This window comes from Fringilla coelebs (genome assembly GCF_963513975.1).
Source record: "Fringilla coelebs genome assembly, chromosome: 10".
Lineage (NCBI taxonomy): Eukaryota > Metazoa > Chordata > Aves > Passeriformes > Fringillidae > Fringilla > Fringilla coelebs.
In genome coordinates, this window is record NC_140036.1 from 9,662,628 (window position 1) to 9,678,291 (window position 15,664).

Consider the following 15,664-nt stretch of genomic DNA (forward strand, 5'->3'; position numbering starts at 1 on the left):
ATCACTGACCAAAGGAGGATTAGACTGGGAGTTTCCTGCTTCCAGTCCAATACTAGAAGCAACTCGCTTTCACACCCCTCTCCCAGACTTTTGAAGCACTGCTAATTTCGAAAAGTAAAAAAACGTGGTAACACGGTAAGCAGAGTAGTGTACCCCCGGCTAAACAGGAGGGTCCAAAGCTGCTTTGGAAGCACTCCCCAGCCCTGCAGGTGCGGGCCAACGGCGAGACACCCGCAGGGATGCCGCACTCCGGGACACTTCTGCCACTAAACATGCTGCAGTGAGGCCAAAAGGCTCAACGAAACCAACCCAACCCATGGCTGCCCCGGGGGACGATGCCGGCCACTCCCAGCCCGCAGGAAGGCACCGCCACGAGCAGCCTCGACCCCCGCCCCAGCCCCCTCCCCGCGGTCGTTCCAGTCCCCGAGCGGAGCCGCGCCCCGTCCCGGCTCACCTTCCCCGGCGGGCGCCCGGCTCCTACATCTCCTCCCGCTTCTGGAAGCTGATGCTGGCGTACGCGCTCAGATCCTCGCCACAGTGGCTACTCCCGCGCTGCTGGCCCGGGGGCTTCGGAGGCAGCGGCTGCTTCGCCTCGGCGGAGGCGTGTGGGTGGTGGTGGCGGCGGTGGCCGCAGTCCCTCACCAAGTCCAGGTCGATGTAGTTGAGCCCGTTCTCCAGGGCGGGCGCGACCCCCGGGTCCCGGCGGGCGGCCGCCTCCCCCGCGCCGGGCCGCAGCCACACGTTCTCGAAGGAGGCCGAGCTGTGCCGCTTCACCTCCTCGGCGCCCCCCGCGCCGCCGCACGGGAAGGGTGCCCCGAGCCCGCCCGCCGCTCCCCGGGCGGCGCTCGGCGTGGAGGAGAAGGTTTCGGAGCTGTGCCGCCGCCGGCCGCCCTGCGGGTCGGCGCGGATCACCTTGGCGCTCTGGTTGCGGCCGGGGCTGAGGCTGACGCGGGTGAACGCGCTGCCCGCGCCCAGGCCCCCCAGCAGGGAGGAGGAGCGCGGCGGCGCCGCCGACAGCTCTGCCGGCGGCCGCGGCAGCTCCGGGGACGCAGCGGTGGCGGCCGCCGGCGGGGGCTTTTCGGGGCCGGCGCGGCCCCCCCGCACCTCGGCGTAGCTGATCAGGCGGGCGGGCGAGCCGGGGGACGGGCTGTCCGCGTAGTCCGAGCAGGAGCCCCCGGCGGCCGCGGCGCCCCCCCGCTGCATCGCCACGTAGTCCCGGCCGAGCCGGGCCGCCCGCGCGGTGGCGAAGCCGGGCGGGCAGGGGGCCCGCGGCGGCCCCGGCTCCATGTTCATGTACTCCTCGGCGGCCTCGCTGCCCGGCGGCGGCAGGGCCATGCTCAGGGCAGCCGAAGGGAAGGGTGGCTTCTCGCCGGCGATGAACTCGATGTTCACGTACTCGCCCGGGCTCTTGGGCTCCGGGGGCAGCAGCACCGGGGGCTGCTCCCGGGCCCGTGGCAGGGTGCTGGCCTTAGGGCCCCCCAGCGACAGCCGCGTGGGTCGCGCCAGGCGGCCCTTGGTCTGCACGGCCGTGTCCACCTTGCGCGGGGGCTGCGCTTGAGGCGGAGGGCCGCCCTCGGGGCCGCCACCGCCGCCCAGGCTGTCGCTGCTGGTGGAGGAGGACGAGTCCTCGGCCGCGTAAAGGAGGCGGCTGGAGCCGAGAGCGATGCGGGGCTGAGGGCTGCCCTCCTCGGCTGTCCCTGCCGGCCTGCTGCCGCCCCGCCGGTGCACGTGCTTGAAGGAGCGGGGCAGAGAGAAGTACGAGTAGATGGGTTTGTGGTGCTCGACGGTAGCCGCCTCCTCGACCCCCGGCTGCCCCGCAGCCCCGAAATAGCAGTCGGGCGGAGTGCTGGTGGTGGAGCCGCTGGCTGGGGACATGTTGATATAGTCGCTGCCGCCGCAGGGGAGCTTCCCTTCGTTGCTCTCCACTGAGAGTTTTGGGTGGGGGCCGGCACCATTTGTCCAGATCTTGCCGTAGCCCGCAGAGCTGCTGTCGGGGGAGTAGCTGCCACTGGGAGACATCATCATGTAGCCATTAGAGTCCACTGTGGCTGGAGGGTGGCGGCCACCCCTGCCAGGGTTGATGATCTGCTGCGGGGCTGACACACTCTTGGGACTCATGGGCATATAGTCACCACCCTTGGGAGGCCCCCCACCACTGGGCACAGGGGCTACACCAGGCGACATGGGCATGTAGCCGTCATCCGTGTGCGGGGCAGAGTTGGTCCGATGATGGCCACTGTCCATGTGGTGCATCTCCAGGCACTCCTCTGGGTAGGAGTGAGTGGGCACAAAGGCTGAGTGGCGGTAGGAGGGCAGCCTGCTGCTGCCACAGGGGTAAGAAGGCAGCATCTCCGTGTACTCCTCAATGGAGGCCACTGAAGACTGTGAGGGTGTTTTCTGGTGGGAGATGGTGGGCGAAGTGCCTGCAGAGTGAGTCCGCTTTCTGAATGCCTTCTCCAAGTCGGCAACCTCCTCACTACCACTTCGAGGACAGCAGGGTGTACTAGGATAGCGGGGCTGCTGCTGAGGGTGGCAGGTGCGTGGGATGAAATGGCCATTGGGCGCTGCCAGGCTGCAGCAAGAAGAGGTGGCCTTCCCTCCCATGCAGATGTAGTTGAGGTCTTCATCACCCCGGGCAGGGGGGGTGTGTCCCAATGAATCAGGGGTTACACTGCGAAAAGAGCTGCGAAAGTCACACGGGCTTGAACCATACTCATCAGAAGAAATAAATCCACCATCACTAGGAGAGCCAGAAACTGAAGCACTAGACCTTCGTGGGAAGAGGCAGTCTGAGGTGGAGCCGTGGCCACTAGTGCTGCTGGATGACAGGCTGACTGGACTGGTGGCTGAAGGAGAGCAGCGCGAGGAAGGCATTGGGATGGACCGGCTGTGGTTGAGTGGAGGATGGAGCCTGGAGTTGCCACGGTGTCTGTGTGAATGAGTCCGGTTAGCACTGGGACTAACTGGGCTACCATCCACAGAGGCAGGTCTTGACATTGTGCCTTCCCCATCACTCGATGCTCGAACCCGGAAAGAGCTGGGTTTGCCACCTGTACCTCCACCACCGGCAGGAGAAGTGGCCGTGACACTCTCAGTCCTGGACCGCCGACTGAGCCCCACTTGGCTCGGTGGAGGGTTGTTGACATGGTGCCTGCGAAGGGGCACAGAGATCGGGTTGGAACAGTTTGAGGAGGACTGGCTCTTGCTACGGGGCCGGAACTCCTCACTCATGGCTCGCATGGCCTCCAGGATAGTCTCATGCATGTTCTGTGCCACCACTGAGTCATCCACTTGCATCCAGAACTCACCAGGTCCAGTAACAGCTGAACGTCCCACCTCAATGAAGAAGAAGTTCTCAGAGTGGCCACAGCGGCGGATATTGAGCAGCTGCAGCACCACAGCAGCCGCATCTGAATTCAGCTTTACAAAGCTGATGGTCTTGTTAGTCAGGCACAGGCGGTAGATGCCAATCAGGTTCTTTGTCTGGCCTAGGCCCTTAGGCTTCAGAATTACTTGCCAAACTTCCTTAAAAGCTGGACCAGGGGCTATCTCACCATAGCTGTCCTCACCTGCTTCCCCCAGTCCTGTGCTGCTGCCTCCAAAAGTGACATCACTGTGGTGGTGGTGATGATGGTGATGGAGGTGATGGTGGCCCTTGGCCCTGTTGTGCAACTGCAGCAGTGCTTGGTACCAGCTCTCCTGCTCAGGTTCGCTGTCAGCTGCAATGGCAAAGTGCTCGTCCTTGGTGTAGAGGGCCACCAGGTGCTTGTTCTTGGAGTCAGCCCGTTTGTTGATGTTGAAGCAGCTTTCTAGTGGGATGGAGCGCTTGGGGGCCCCTGACTTGTGTCTCCATTTCTTCTCATTCTCATAATACTCCAGCCGGGCGGGTCCAGACTCACTGGCTGCCCTCAGCACGAAAAATCGTTTATGCATGCTCTTGGGTTTGCGCAAGTAACCCACCTTTCTGACATCTGAGAAGAAGCCCTCGTTATTATCCGTGGGGCTGGCCATGATGAGAGGTGGTGGAATTGTTACTGCAGCTCGCAGTCTGCAAGACCCCAAAACAGCCAAGCCAGCCAGGAAAGGCAACCACCTAAAATAAAATTCATGCAACAACAATTAAAAAAAAAAAGAAATAAAAAAAAAGAAAAAAGGCAAAATAGCTCAGGATCCTCTTTTGAGAACGGGACGGGGGAGGGACAGAAGCAGGGTGAGAGCAGCTGTTCAGTGGCAGAGGCAGCTTCCAGCACCAAATCAGAGTTTGTGTTGCTGTTTATGCCCAAATCGCGCTTAGACGCGTAAGCTCGTCCTTAAAAAGTCCAGTCCCGATCAGTCCAGACGAAAGTCTCGTCCCAAAATGAGCAGCCGGGAATGAAAAACGCATCTTCCCTTGCAAGGGTCGGGCTCCGGCGGGGCCGGTGGCGGGGCGCGGGTCCCTTTCCTCCGCTCCCTGCACCCCTTCCCCGGCTCAAGTTTGCCTCCGCGAGCAGCGATCTCTGTTGCAGATTAAATATCCTCTCGGGGGCGGAGATTGTTTTGCAAAGTCCGGGGTTTGCACCCAAAAATACACGCTGCTCTCCCCTCTCTCCTCTCCTCCCAAAAAAGAGCAAATTAAAAAAAAAATGCCGCCCACAATACAACCCCCCTTCCCCAAATATCAGCGCCGAGGCTGCTGCTCCCGCTCGTGAGTGCGGAGGAGGCTGGCGACCCCATTCAGTCCCATCTCGTTAGGCAGAGAAAGTGCCATTTCCACACGCGGCGCAGCCCGGCAGAGGCGGGAGGGGAGGCAAGCCCGAGTGCCGAAGGAACATCCTCTCTTCCTCCTCCTCTTCATTCCAGGCGGCAGCGCCTCAGCGGCCGGCGGCGCGGCCCCCTCCCGTGCCCCAGCCCGCCGGGGGAGCGAGCACCGCAGCGGCGGCTCCTTCTCCGCCGCCTTCTCCTCGGAGTTTCCCGGCGCCCCGCACCAAAACAGGCGGCGGGGGCCGCGCTCGGCAGTCCAGCCCCCTCCGCCCGCCGCCGCGGCTCAGGCTCACTCCAAGGAGAACAACACGTGACGGCGCCAGTGCGTGGACCATCCCCGGAGCCGCCGCCGGGCTCCCGGCCAGCGCCGCCGCTCCGCCCTCCGCCCTGCCCTCATTCAGCGCGGCCGCGGGGCCGCCGCCGCCGCGCCCCCATTGGTGCCGCCGCCCGTCCGTCACGGCTGCGGCGGCGCCCGGCCGGGCTGGGGCGCGGCGCGTAGTAAAGAGGCGTAGACGCCATTCAGCGCCGTGTTTTTTATACCAGCCGCCGGCGGCCTCTGCAGTGTGGCGGCTCCTGGGCCCGGCCGGGAGGGGAGATGCTCCCGCCCGCCCGCAGCCCTTGCCGCCGGCCTCGTAGGGAGGGGAGGGCAGCGGAGGCGCTGTGGCTGCGGCCGTGGGGCCGCGCCCGCCCTGCCCGGGGCTCGTTCCGCTCCTCGGGCTCAGACGCGGCCCCGGCGCTGCCAGCGCGGCCGGTCCCCTGCAGGCGCCTGGCGGGAGGGAGGACTCGGCACGGCGCTGCCTCCATGGCGGGCGAGGCCGGGCCCCAGCAGCGCTCCCGCCACCGGCTGTGCAGCGGGTCCCTTGTCTCCCCGCGTCGCTCCGTGCTAGATTAAACCGAGCGTGCAGCGGGAGCGGCCGTGCCGGGGCCGTGCCGCGCCCGCAACTCTGCCCCGGGAACAAGTGCGGGAGCGCTGCGGCCGCATCCGCTGCTCAATGCTGCCCTCTGCGGGACAGCGCCCGGGCGGGTTGCGGGCTGTGCCTTCGGCGGGCGGGCTGGGGCTTTGGGGTGCTTGTGGCGTTCCCTGGTGCCACTTAGGATGGGTCACCCTGGACAGCAGGGAGGGAAGCGGGGCTCTAATCGCCCTGAGCTGGCACTGCCCTACCCGAGCAGACTGACTGCAGCTGGTCGGAGGTGAAGGCGCCACAGCAGTGCTCTCATCTACTCTTCAGGTTAAAATTAAATACCAAAGTATACTCTCCTTTGGATTTGTGTAGGTCCAAATACGGGATAAATAAGTTGGAGGCTTTTCTAATGCATCTGCACTACAAAGTTTGCTGCTGCACCGATCGTGGCCGTACAATTATATGAGAGGAGCAGTTGCTTGGTCAAAAGGTGAAAAATCCCACTGAAACAGCTAAAACTCATGGACAACCCAGAAAGGACAACAGGCAGCAGCTCAAACCACCCTTGCATATCATCCTGTAGAAAACACCATAAAGCACAGAACTGTCTAAAGGTGTTTGCCAAACACAACATGACAATTTCTAATGCAAGAGGAGAGTCTAGCTGGTAAGGAATGAGGAAAAAAAGACAATTCATGCAGTAACAATAACCTATATCATCACCTCATTCTTTCCTCCACACCATAGCTCATCATGACAAACCCAGATATTTGTATTGAAAATAAATCTGTTACACATACCCAGAGATAAAGATTATTACAAACCAAGTGTATTTCTATCCTCCAACAAGTAGGACAGGAAGTTGCTCCCCCAGCCCACACCATGGAGCTGTGGGATAGAATTGCAGCCCCAAGGCATATTAAGATCAGCTATCGTGGCTGTCATTAATGACAAGGTATATTTGTGAGAAGAGGGCACCATCCCCATACATCCACAGCTAAAAGGTCCTGTGGCAGGAGAATAGCTCCTAAACCTCCTCTCCCTGTCCCTTCACAAGCATGTTTGTGCCCAGAATATATGGGCTACTTTTTTTAATTAAACAATTTGTACATAGTAGTCAGGTTATTAATATTATATAATAACTTTTATTTGCTCTGCCCCATTCTTTCTCTTGGCAGATGTTCCACTGATGTGCACATGTAAGTGGAATGATCTCTTGATGGAGAAAAACTACCAGCTGACTTGTATTGTGTCACACCAGGGAAAATGGATTTGAAAGTAAAAGGAGACAGTCCTATAATCATAGAATTTCTTGAGTTGGAAGATATTCATACAGATGATCAAGGCCAAGGCCCTGCTCTTCACAGGACTAGCCAAAACTAAACCATTTGACAAAGGGCATTGTCCAGACTCTCCTTGAACTCTGACAGACTTGGTGTTCTGACCACTTCCCTGGGGATCATGTTCCAGTGACTGATCACCTCTCAGTGAAGAACCTTTTCCTAATGTCCAATCAACTTCCCCTAACAGTTTCGTTCAGTTCATACCATGTCCTAGCCACAGCTTGTGTGCAGACAGTATATTTAAATGTGCTCCATTCATCCTGGGAACATTCTCTTGAATAATAGCTGGTTTTGCAGATAAAATAAAATCTGATAGTTCTTATCTGGTTATCAGATGAAATTTGCATAACTCCTCCTTCAAAAATAGTGTGGCCATCGCTAAACTAGTGAAATCATTACTTAAGTAAACAAGATGTTTAATTTCTCTGTTAAAGAAATGGCAGTAGTACCATGATTATATATTTTGTATCAATGACTTCTACCATCATCTCTTTGAATCAAATCAAGAACACACATGGAATGACTAATTAGAATCTTCAAGTATCTTTCAAGAATCTAGATTGTTATGCTGCCAGCTGTATCCCACTGCATCAGAATAACAAGGACTAGAAAAGTTCAAGGCATCTTTTCTATACTTCACTTATTAGGAATTTTTCTATCATATATTCTCTACTTCACATGTAAAACACTGTTACTCATAGCAGCATTTAGAGTACATTATTGATATGAAATATTTATGCTCTAGTGATCAAAATTAATTCATACAGATGATATTTTTTGTACATTAGTACCTCCCTATACAGCTTCATGTGTCTTTGTTTAGAGAAGGCAGAAAAGATAAAACATCATTCCTAGGTTTTCCATGGGGAATATGGATATCCCAACTGAAGTATCACTAAACTAACAGCAAGCTTAGTAAGACTTTTGGATAATTCCCAAGCTACACTGATCAAGCTTCAGCTCTGCATCTATTATCTTTATATTTCCTTGCTGTAATAAGTTCAAAAACTTATTACAGTAGTGATGCTTCACAGATTTTTTTTTTTTTTTTTGTGCTTTAATTCTGTCTCCTTCACCACAGACAAAATTGCCTGGAGCATGAATTTCAAAGGGCAAGTTACAGAATCTTCTATCTAATTTATAATAAGTTTTGTCTGTGCATAGCTTAAAGCAATGGTCTCAAGCAGTTTTTGACTGAGCAAAGGAGTTTCATAGGTCCACAGGGGCTTGGTTTGGGTTTTTTTACCACTGTGGCCAAGTCCACAGAGGTATGAAAATTAAAGCCAAATAGAAGGGTTTTTCCATGGTTACTTGGTGACAACAGCAGTCTCAGTCTTGCTCAGTCAGCTTTATTTCATCTTTGAGGTGTCAGTGTTTAACCCTGAATGCTAGATAAAGCAGAAGGTAATGTGCCTGCTGCTGCCCACGGTGCCATTTAACAGCTACAGGAGGAAAAGGAGAAAAGAGGTTCATCCCTGCAGGATCCTACAGGGGAGATCCCTCTGAGGCAAGAACCAGGAACCTTGCTTTGTTGGAGAGGAGTGAAGGGAGCAGGGCTGTGCTGAGCCCCTGCTCCAGCCCAGGCCATTGAGGTGGGTTAGCTGGGCTCAGAGCTCCCGTGGTCTGGAGCCAGAGCCCTGCCCTGGCCACCGGGACACTGCTGTCACCAGCTGCCTTTGCTGCTGGCCTTGCACTCAGCCTGGCCTCAGGGCTGGTTACTTCTAAGCAGGATGTGCTGTGGGTGTTTGAACATGAATGATTCCTCAGTTGTGTTTGTCAGGAACGGGGAGACTGAAAAATGGGATAACAGCAAAAGACTCAGCAATGGTTTCTAGAGAAAAAGGAGATTTACTCTGGTTTTCTTCAAGGAGTTTAACAGTTGAGCTTATCTAAAGACCTGACTTATGTCCAGTGATAGTGGGCAAAATTTATTGATTTTTATCAACCTGAGAAGACATGGACTCATTTTGCAGGCTCCAGCTGTGATTCAAAATTCCTTGAGCTTTCCCTTGTGTGATATCATCAAGCTTAATCATGACCTGCTGATTGTAAATGGAACCTACTTCCTTGGTCTCTGCTCTTTCAAAGAATTACTGAAGGTTCAAAGAGTTGCTCTATGTGGTATTGGGCAATAAAACAGTGAGCTTAAATGCATGCAGGTGAAAGCCATTCTGACTTTACATATTTAGTGACATGCTCCAAGTTAGTTACAGCTACTTTTGAGGATGGCCTTGGAATTGTAAGAGTTAGCTCTTTAAAAACATCAGCTCAACACTTTTGCAGTCAAAAAGCAAATAGAAGATGAGAAATTATCATGTAAAGGAGAGAAAAAAAATAGAGACTTTTTTTTTAACATGCGCTAACTATTGGGCATCTTGCCCTTGCCTACTGTGGAAAAATTCTACTTTCTGGACTTGAAAACAATAATAAAGAATTGGAAAAAGATAACAGTACATGATTAAAGATAGTAAAAACTGAGCTAGCAGACTGAGATTTTTCAGACTGGATAAAGAGTGTCTGAGAAGAGATGTGACAGATACGTAGAAATATCATTCCTGGCACAGAGAAGGTGAAAAGGATTGATTGTTCCAATACAAAAGATAAAGAACATGGACTAAAACTAGGAAGTTCAAAACAAAGTTACTTCTTTAATGTGAATGAACCTGTGAAATCATTGCCACAGAATGGTGTTACTTGACAAATCAGTGGATAGGTACTTGGGAAAGTCTGTCCATGCAATAGAAAGACACGACAGCCAGCTCCAGGACTGCAGCAGATACAGAAGCTGGGAGAATGCTTAGGGAAGGGCCACTGTTTATGGATCTTACTCCTGTACATGTCTTTGTCACCGAAGAGCACCTAGATGGACCTTAGTATGATGCAGCACACCATGCTTATGCTTTTAATTTTACTTGGTCCTGTAAGGGTTCTTTGATAACTGTCCACTCTTTCTGTGTTTGAATCCATAGCCTGGGCTATTCTATTTAAGAAACACTCAGGGTTTCCTAAATAGTGATGTTAATTCTGCATTATTTAAACAGGAACATTGAGGCACCTGCCAAATATCCTATTCAGTTACTGCAGTAAGAATTTCAATGATCTGTTTTAAAAAAAGGCTGTTGGACAGAGAAAGATTCAATGACTTGCTTAGAATCGCACACCTCTCCTAAACCATAATATCTCAACAGTTTCTGGGACAACACCCAGAAAATATCCATATGCTCATGTGATGCAAGCAGCACTGGGTAGTAATTTCACTATTTATACACTGGTTTTCATTACACCTTTCACACAAAATGCCTTTGCATATTGGAATAAATCTCCCAGAAAAGGTAATTGGCACATCTTGCGTAGCAAGAAGATGGTCTAAACTGGTCTCATCTTCAAATCACCTGAACTGGAAGTAGTTGTTACCAGTCTTCTTATGTCATCACTTACATTTTGCAGATTTCAGCTGAACATTTTTAACCACTACCCCCATGAGAAGGCCTTACATCAGGGATGAAGGTGTATGATAAAGTACTCAGGGGCAGGTTTTAGGCAAAGCCTGTTTTCCCTTGATTTCTAGATGCACCTGCAGCTGATTCAAGTGCAGGTCATCACATGGAGGTTTTCAGCAAGCCTTCCCTTGAATTTTAAATATAAAAATAGGGCATAAGCACACATATGCATGTTAATTACTGTGCTTTATGTCAGGAGGTTTTATCTGCATTTGGGGAGGATTTGCAGGGTGGATGGCAGGGCAGTGTATATAAAACACTAAAGATATTTATTTTCATATATGCCCACTGATGAATAAGTATACCTGCAAGTTTGTGCATTTGGACATGCAAAGGAAGGCACTAAAAGAATTTACACCCCATTTTCATTTTATTCAATTTTCTTCATACTTTCAGGACTCAAGATTTTCTTGACTGATGTCAGACAAAAAGCAAATTTATCAAATCTTAGACAAAATCCTATCAATTGTTTTGAGTTCTGTCTGCATGAAAGAGCAACCCAAACTACATTTCTTTTTTTAACACTATTCAATTTTTTCCTATTCTAGCCTGTTCTGAATAGTCTAGTCAAAATCCATTAATTTCTCTCAACTTCTGCCTCTACTTACTGCAGGTTTGCTATTCAAAATGAAAGGCACCCAATGCATTTAAAATGCTACCACAGTAATTACTACTCAAACAACACATGCCAAATTAGAACAGTCATTTTTAGGGACATTGCTGAAGAAATTGTTTTCAGCCTAATGGAAGTTAATAACTGCTACTTACCCAGAACATCATTAGTATTATTGCTTAAATAAGATGACATTTAATTAGTAAGTCATGAGCAAGAATATTCTTTAAAATGCCTGATCCTGGCTCCTGCAAATATTTTATAGATTCAGTTGAAGGTGCAAACCAGCAGAAGGAGGGAGGTCCTGCATGGACTGGGGATGCTTCCCACCAGTCCTGTGCAAACCCTTCAGGTGTGTGGGGTGCCTCAAAGGGCAGTAGCCACCCAGAAATGCCCACCTGCCCCATAACATTGGAATGTCTTGGTCACTCCAAAGAGCTGGTTAGAAAACACTGATTTCTCAGATTAGAAATACTAACTTGATTCAAGGAACAGAATAGGTGATTCTGTATTAAGCAATGGGGTTTAATGTTTTGAAGATCAGGAAGGCCAAACAACGTGGATCATATTTCCATAAACATATGCATCAGTGGGGCTGAAACCAATGGGGATCTGCTCTTTTCAATGGAGGATTTAGTAATGATAATAGCAACTTCAAAAAGCAATAAGGAAGAAAACACCACATGAAGAAATCTTAAGCTTTTTTGCCTCTTTAAAACATTATTGTCTATTTTTAATATGTTTGTTAGCTTAGAATTGAGCAAGACTCTGGTCCCAGAAAGCCAGTGGTTTTGCCCTGTAAGAAATAATTTGGTTATGGGGTTTGTTAGTTTGCAATTTTTTTTTTTTTCAATTAGTGTCAAATTTTACATAGATTAAATTACTGAAATACTCAGAGTTTGGTTTCTTATTATATGTCTAACATGTGCCAGGCTCAAAAAAAGACTGAGATAAAAATAATGGGGTTTGGTTTTCATCTTCTTTCCTCCATCTGATGTGGTTTGAATTAGAAATTACTTTAGGACTGCCATAAAAAGGTCCAATTTTTGTCTTTTAGGAGCAAAGCAAACAACTTGAATGTAAGCAACTAAAAGCTGTTTACCAAACCAGTATGTGTGTTTATCCCTAAATAAATCTGTCACAGGGCTGTTAGATAATTTGTTTCTAGTGAGTACTTTGAAAAAATGCTCTTTAACAGACACTGGACCTTCATTCCAAAAGTTTCCTGTTGAGATTTTTGTGAACTTAGTAGAGAAATATGTCCTTTCTTTATATGAGAAACAAGGAGATAGGAAACAGTCTATGATTTCAGTACAATGTTGATCTGGCCACAAAACAGTTATTTCAGCTAATTTTTAATTTTTTTTTTTAATAATATCAGTTAAAACTCTGTTTCATTAGGAAACTGAGGTCCAAGATACTGTTAATTCCAGGGCTAAGGTAAACTGTTCCTGTTTACAGTGAAAATATCCACCAGAAAGAAAAGGAAATAGTAATGTATGCACATATGTTTCTACAGAAAAGCTGCTTCAGTTGAATTAAGGAAAATCTCATTAAGCAAATGAGACAAAAGCCACTAACTGAGAATAAACATTACAAATGAAACATTCACCCAGGAGTTGAATTTTTTCGATTCTGATAGCTCCTTTAGAAGACATGGACCATGTCATGTCCAATTGACAGAGCCTCTGAAGTTACATAACACAGATCAAGGGCTCTGCTCTGTGGGGGAGTCCCCAGGCTCTTCTGCTCCTCAGCCAGGATCTGTACCCACCCCAAGACCTGCACCTTTACACACCCTACAGCTACAAATAAAAAAAAAAATCTAACTAGCTGTTAGCATTGTCAACTATACTGTAGCCACTTCTCTCTAAAATTAAGCCAAATTATGGAAACTACATGACATCTGGTCTCCTTCATGTGTATGCTAATATTAGAAAAAACTATTTGCTGCTCCAATACTGCACACAGCATGACACAGGTAATAGAAACAAAGCAGGATTACTACCTCTTTCAGACTGCTCCAATAAATTGAAATTTAAAAAATTATCTACCACAATTTCATTGTCTTAAAATAGCATTTTTTTGTCAATTTTGGAGATCAAAAGCCAGACTTTAAAAGAACTACAGATGTCTAATTCTCTTCAACTTCATAGAAAATAAAGTTTTTTTCCAGAAAGATTGCCCATGAAAATGCTAATATTCATTAATAAAATAATTTATTTTGCTATGTACTTACATGCCAGCACACACAAGTACTAATGATATTCATACTTTTGAATTAAATACAACATATTACTCGAGTTACTGCTATCAAGTGTTTTTCTAGTGCTGACAATTATTTTGTATCTACTTGGCATGCACAGAGCTACATCAGCTTCAGCCATTTCCCAGTCTCTGCTGACAAACAGGTCTCCACACCTATTATTCACTGCTGGCTTTCCTAACCACTTTAACACATTAATTCTTGAGGATGCTTTAGTTGATTTACATAAATACATCCTCCCCTCCTACATGCATTTTTTACAAAGCATTACTGGGGCATATTTGCAGCCGGCAGATTCAGTATGTCCTTGCCATAGAGTCCAGAAAAACAGAGTTGACAACCAGCCTGTTTCCATGGTCTCCCTGTACAACTGACATGCTGGTGTTCACACTCAAAGTACAGCAGGCAGCTGTTTTTACCCAAGACAGAGCCCAGCTGTGCAGAGGAGGACCTCACAATGGATAACATATACATTTGTTTTTCTGATATAGACTGGAAGAAAACATTTATCAATTGGTGGATTTAGGTAGACTGAAAAGAACCAATAAAGCCCAACTGTAAAATCTGGGAAAATCAGGATGGTCTTCCTGAAAGGGAAGAGAGAAAGTGGTAAAATAAATCACTTATATTTGTTTGAGTTTCAGGGTTTCCCTTCATGTAACCACAGTGTGATTAGGAGATGTGCTGCACAGCCTGCTGCACATACTGGCAGGGCCACACTCTTGACTTCCCATCCTGTACTTGCAGAAATCCAGACCTAAAGGCCCAAAACTCAAGGGCTGAGCCGCAGAGCACAAAGCTCATTTTCACACCCAAAATCTCCCCAGGTTTGCAGCAGTTAGGTTTATCCAGCTGTTTGGATCACTTCTGTATTTATTGCTTCGTGTCACAAGTACAAAACTAGTGTAAATAACATGAAGTAAAAAAATTTACTTTATTTGGTATGTTTTGCACTCTCTCATTTCCATGTTTCTCTCAGCATACAGGGACTGCTTCCAGAAACCCCTTCTGTGCCCATTTGCAACTCCTCTGCCTCTCAGAGAGAAATCATTAAGGATCACACAACTTTCCAATTTTAATATTTCCATCAAAAAGAAAATGTCAACATGCTACTAAGCATATTCTGGTTCCTACAGATTGCTACAATTACCTTACTTATCCCCCTTTCATAGGATTAAGCTATAAATATGAATATAGTTACTAGAATGATTTGTCTGGTTTTACTGCTATTTCCAAAAATAGCACCTGGGAGATAGGAACAAATGAATTTGGTATTTCATCCAGGGACAGGATACCTCTTGGGCTTTCTAAGCCTTTAAAAATTATTTAGCAGTGATGAGAGATGCAAGACTGACATCTCAATACAATGAAAACCTCAATTTATCCGTGCTACCAGCAAGGCTCCTGTTATTGGAGGATTCTATAGCTATGCAGTTTGTTACTGAATTAAATCCTTCCTATAGGATAGTGATTAATAATCCCTGCTTTTGTAGTTTAAAACAGATGTTTCAGGCCACAGAATGACAAAGATCAACTTAAATACATGAAGAGAGTATAAATGTCTTCCTGAGTCTGCAGAACAACCTGAAAAAATTTAATGGAGAGGTCTGCTCCCCCCTAATCACCTGAAAGGTCGCATCTGGAATGGAAAGATAAGTTACAGCACTGCCCTCAGTAATTATTTCTAGATGGAGAATTCCAGCAGAAGCATCCAGCTTTTGTTCTTAACCTCCAGTCCAAAGCTGGCCATGCAGTAGAAAAACTAATAAAAAATAGTGTCTCAAAGGAATTCATTCTCATTATGAAACAGTTTCATATTTAACTAACTTCAAATGTCTTAACATTAATTAAGCTACTGTAGAATACCCAATTTCTTCTGGTGCATTAGAGTTCTGTAGCAAATTTGGTTTAAAACATGGATCCAGTTTGCAAAATTGCATTAACATCCTAAACACACACTCACTAAGGTCCTGCAGGTGTGTGCTACAGCAGAGCACTGCATCACCAACCAGCACAGTCGTGCTCTGGGTTTGGCTGGAATTCCCCTCCCTTTCTTTTAGTGGCAGAAGGAACTTTAAAACCAAGGTGTGAAAAGGTACATCAGGCCCTCCTTCTCAGCTGAGCCTGCTGACTGATCCTGGCATCAGTCACTTCAGAAAATAAACCAGCAGTTACTTTTTTGGTGTCTTTTTCATGAGGAATACAGCTGATAGATTACAATGTCTCCCCCTTCTGAGCAGCTGGAGATTGATGCTGTGCTTCTTGTCCCAGCAGAGTAGTGGCACAATACAGATGCCTTT

The 15,664-nt window shown here is 48.6% G+C and overlaps 1 protein-coding gene across 1 annotated transcript in view; it reads right to left on the minus strand.

The window, feature by feature from the left end:
• IRS1 (insulin receptor substrate 1) overlaps positions 1 to 4,994 on the minus strand; it is a 48,715-nt gene extending 43,721 nt beyond the window's left edge. The window contains exon 1 of the mRNA XM_084212189.1: positions 455 to 4,994. Coding sequence (XP_084068315.1) covers positions 478 to 4,011 — 3,534 coding nt within the window. The 5' untranslated portion in view covers positions 4,012 to 4,994 and the 3' untranslated portion in view covers positions 455 to 477. The remainder of the gene's footprint in view (positions 1 to 454) is intronic.
• Between the last annotated feature and the right edge of the window lie 10,670 nt (positions 4,995 to 15,664).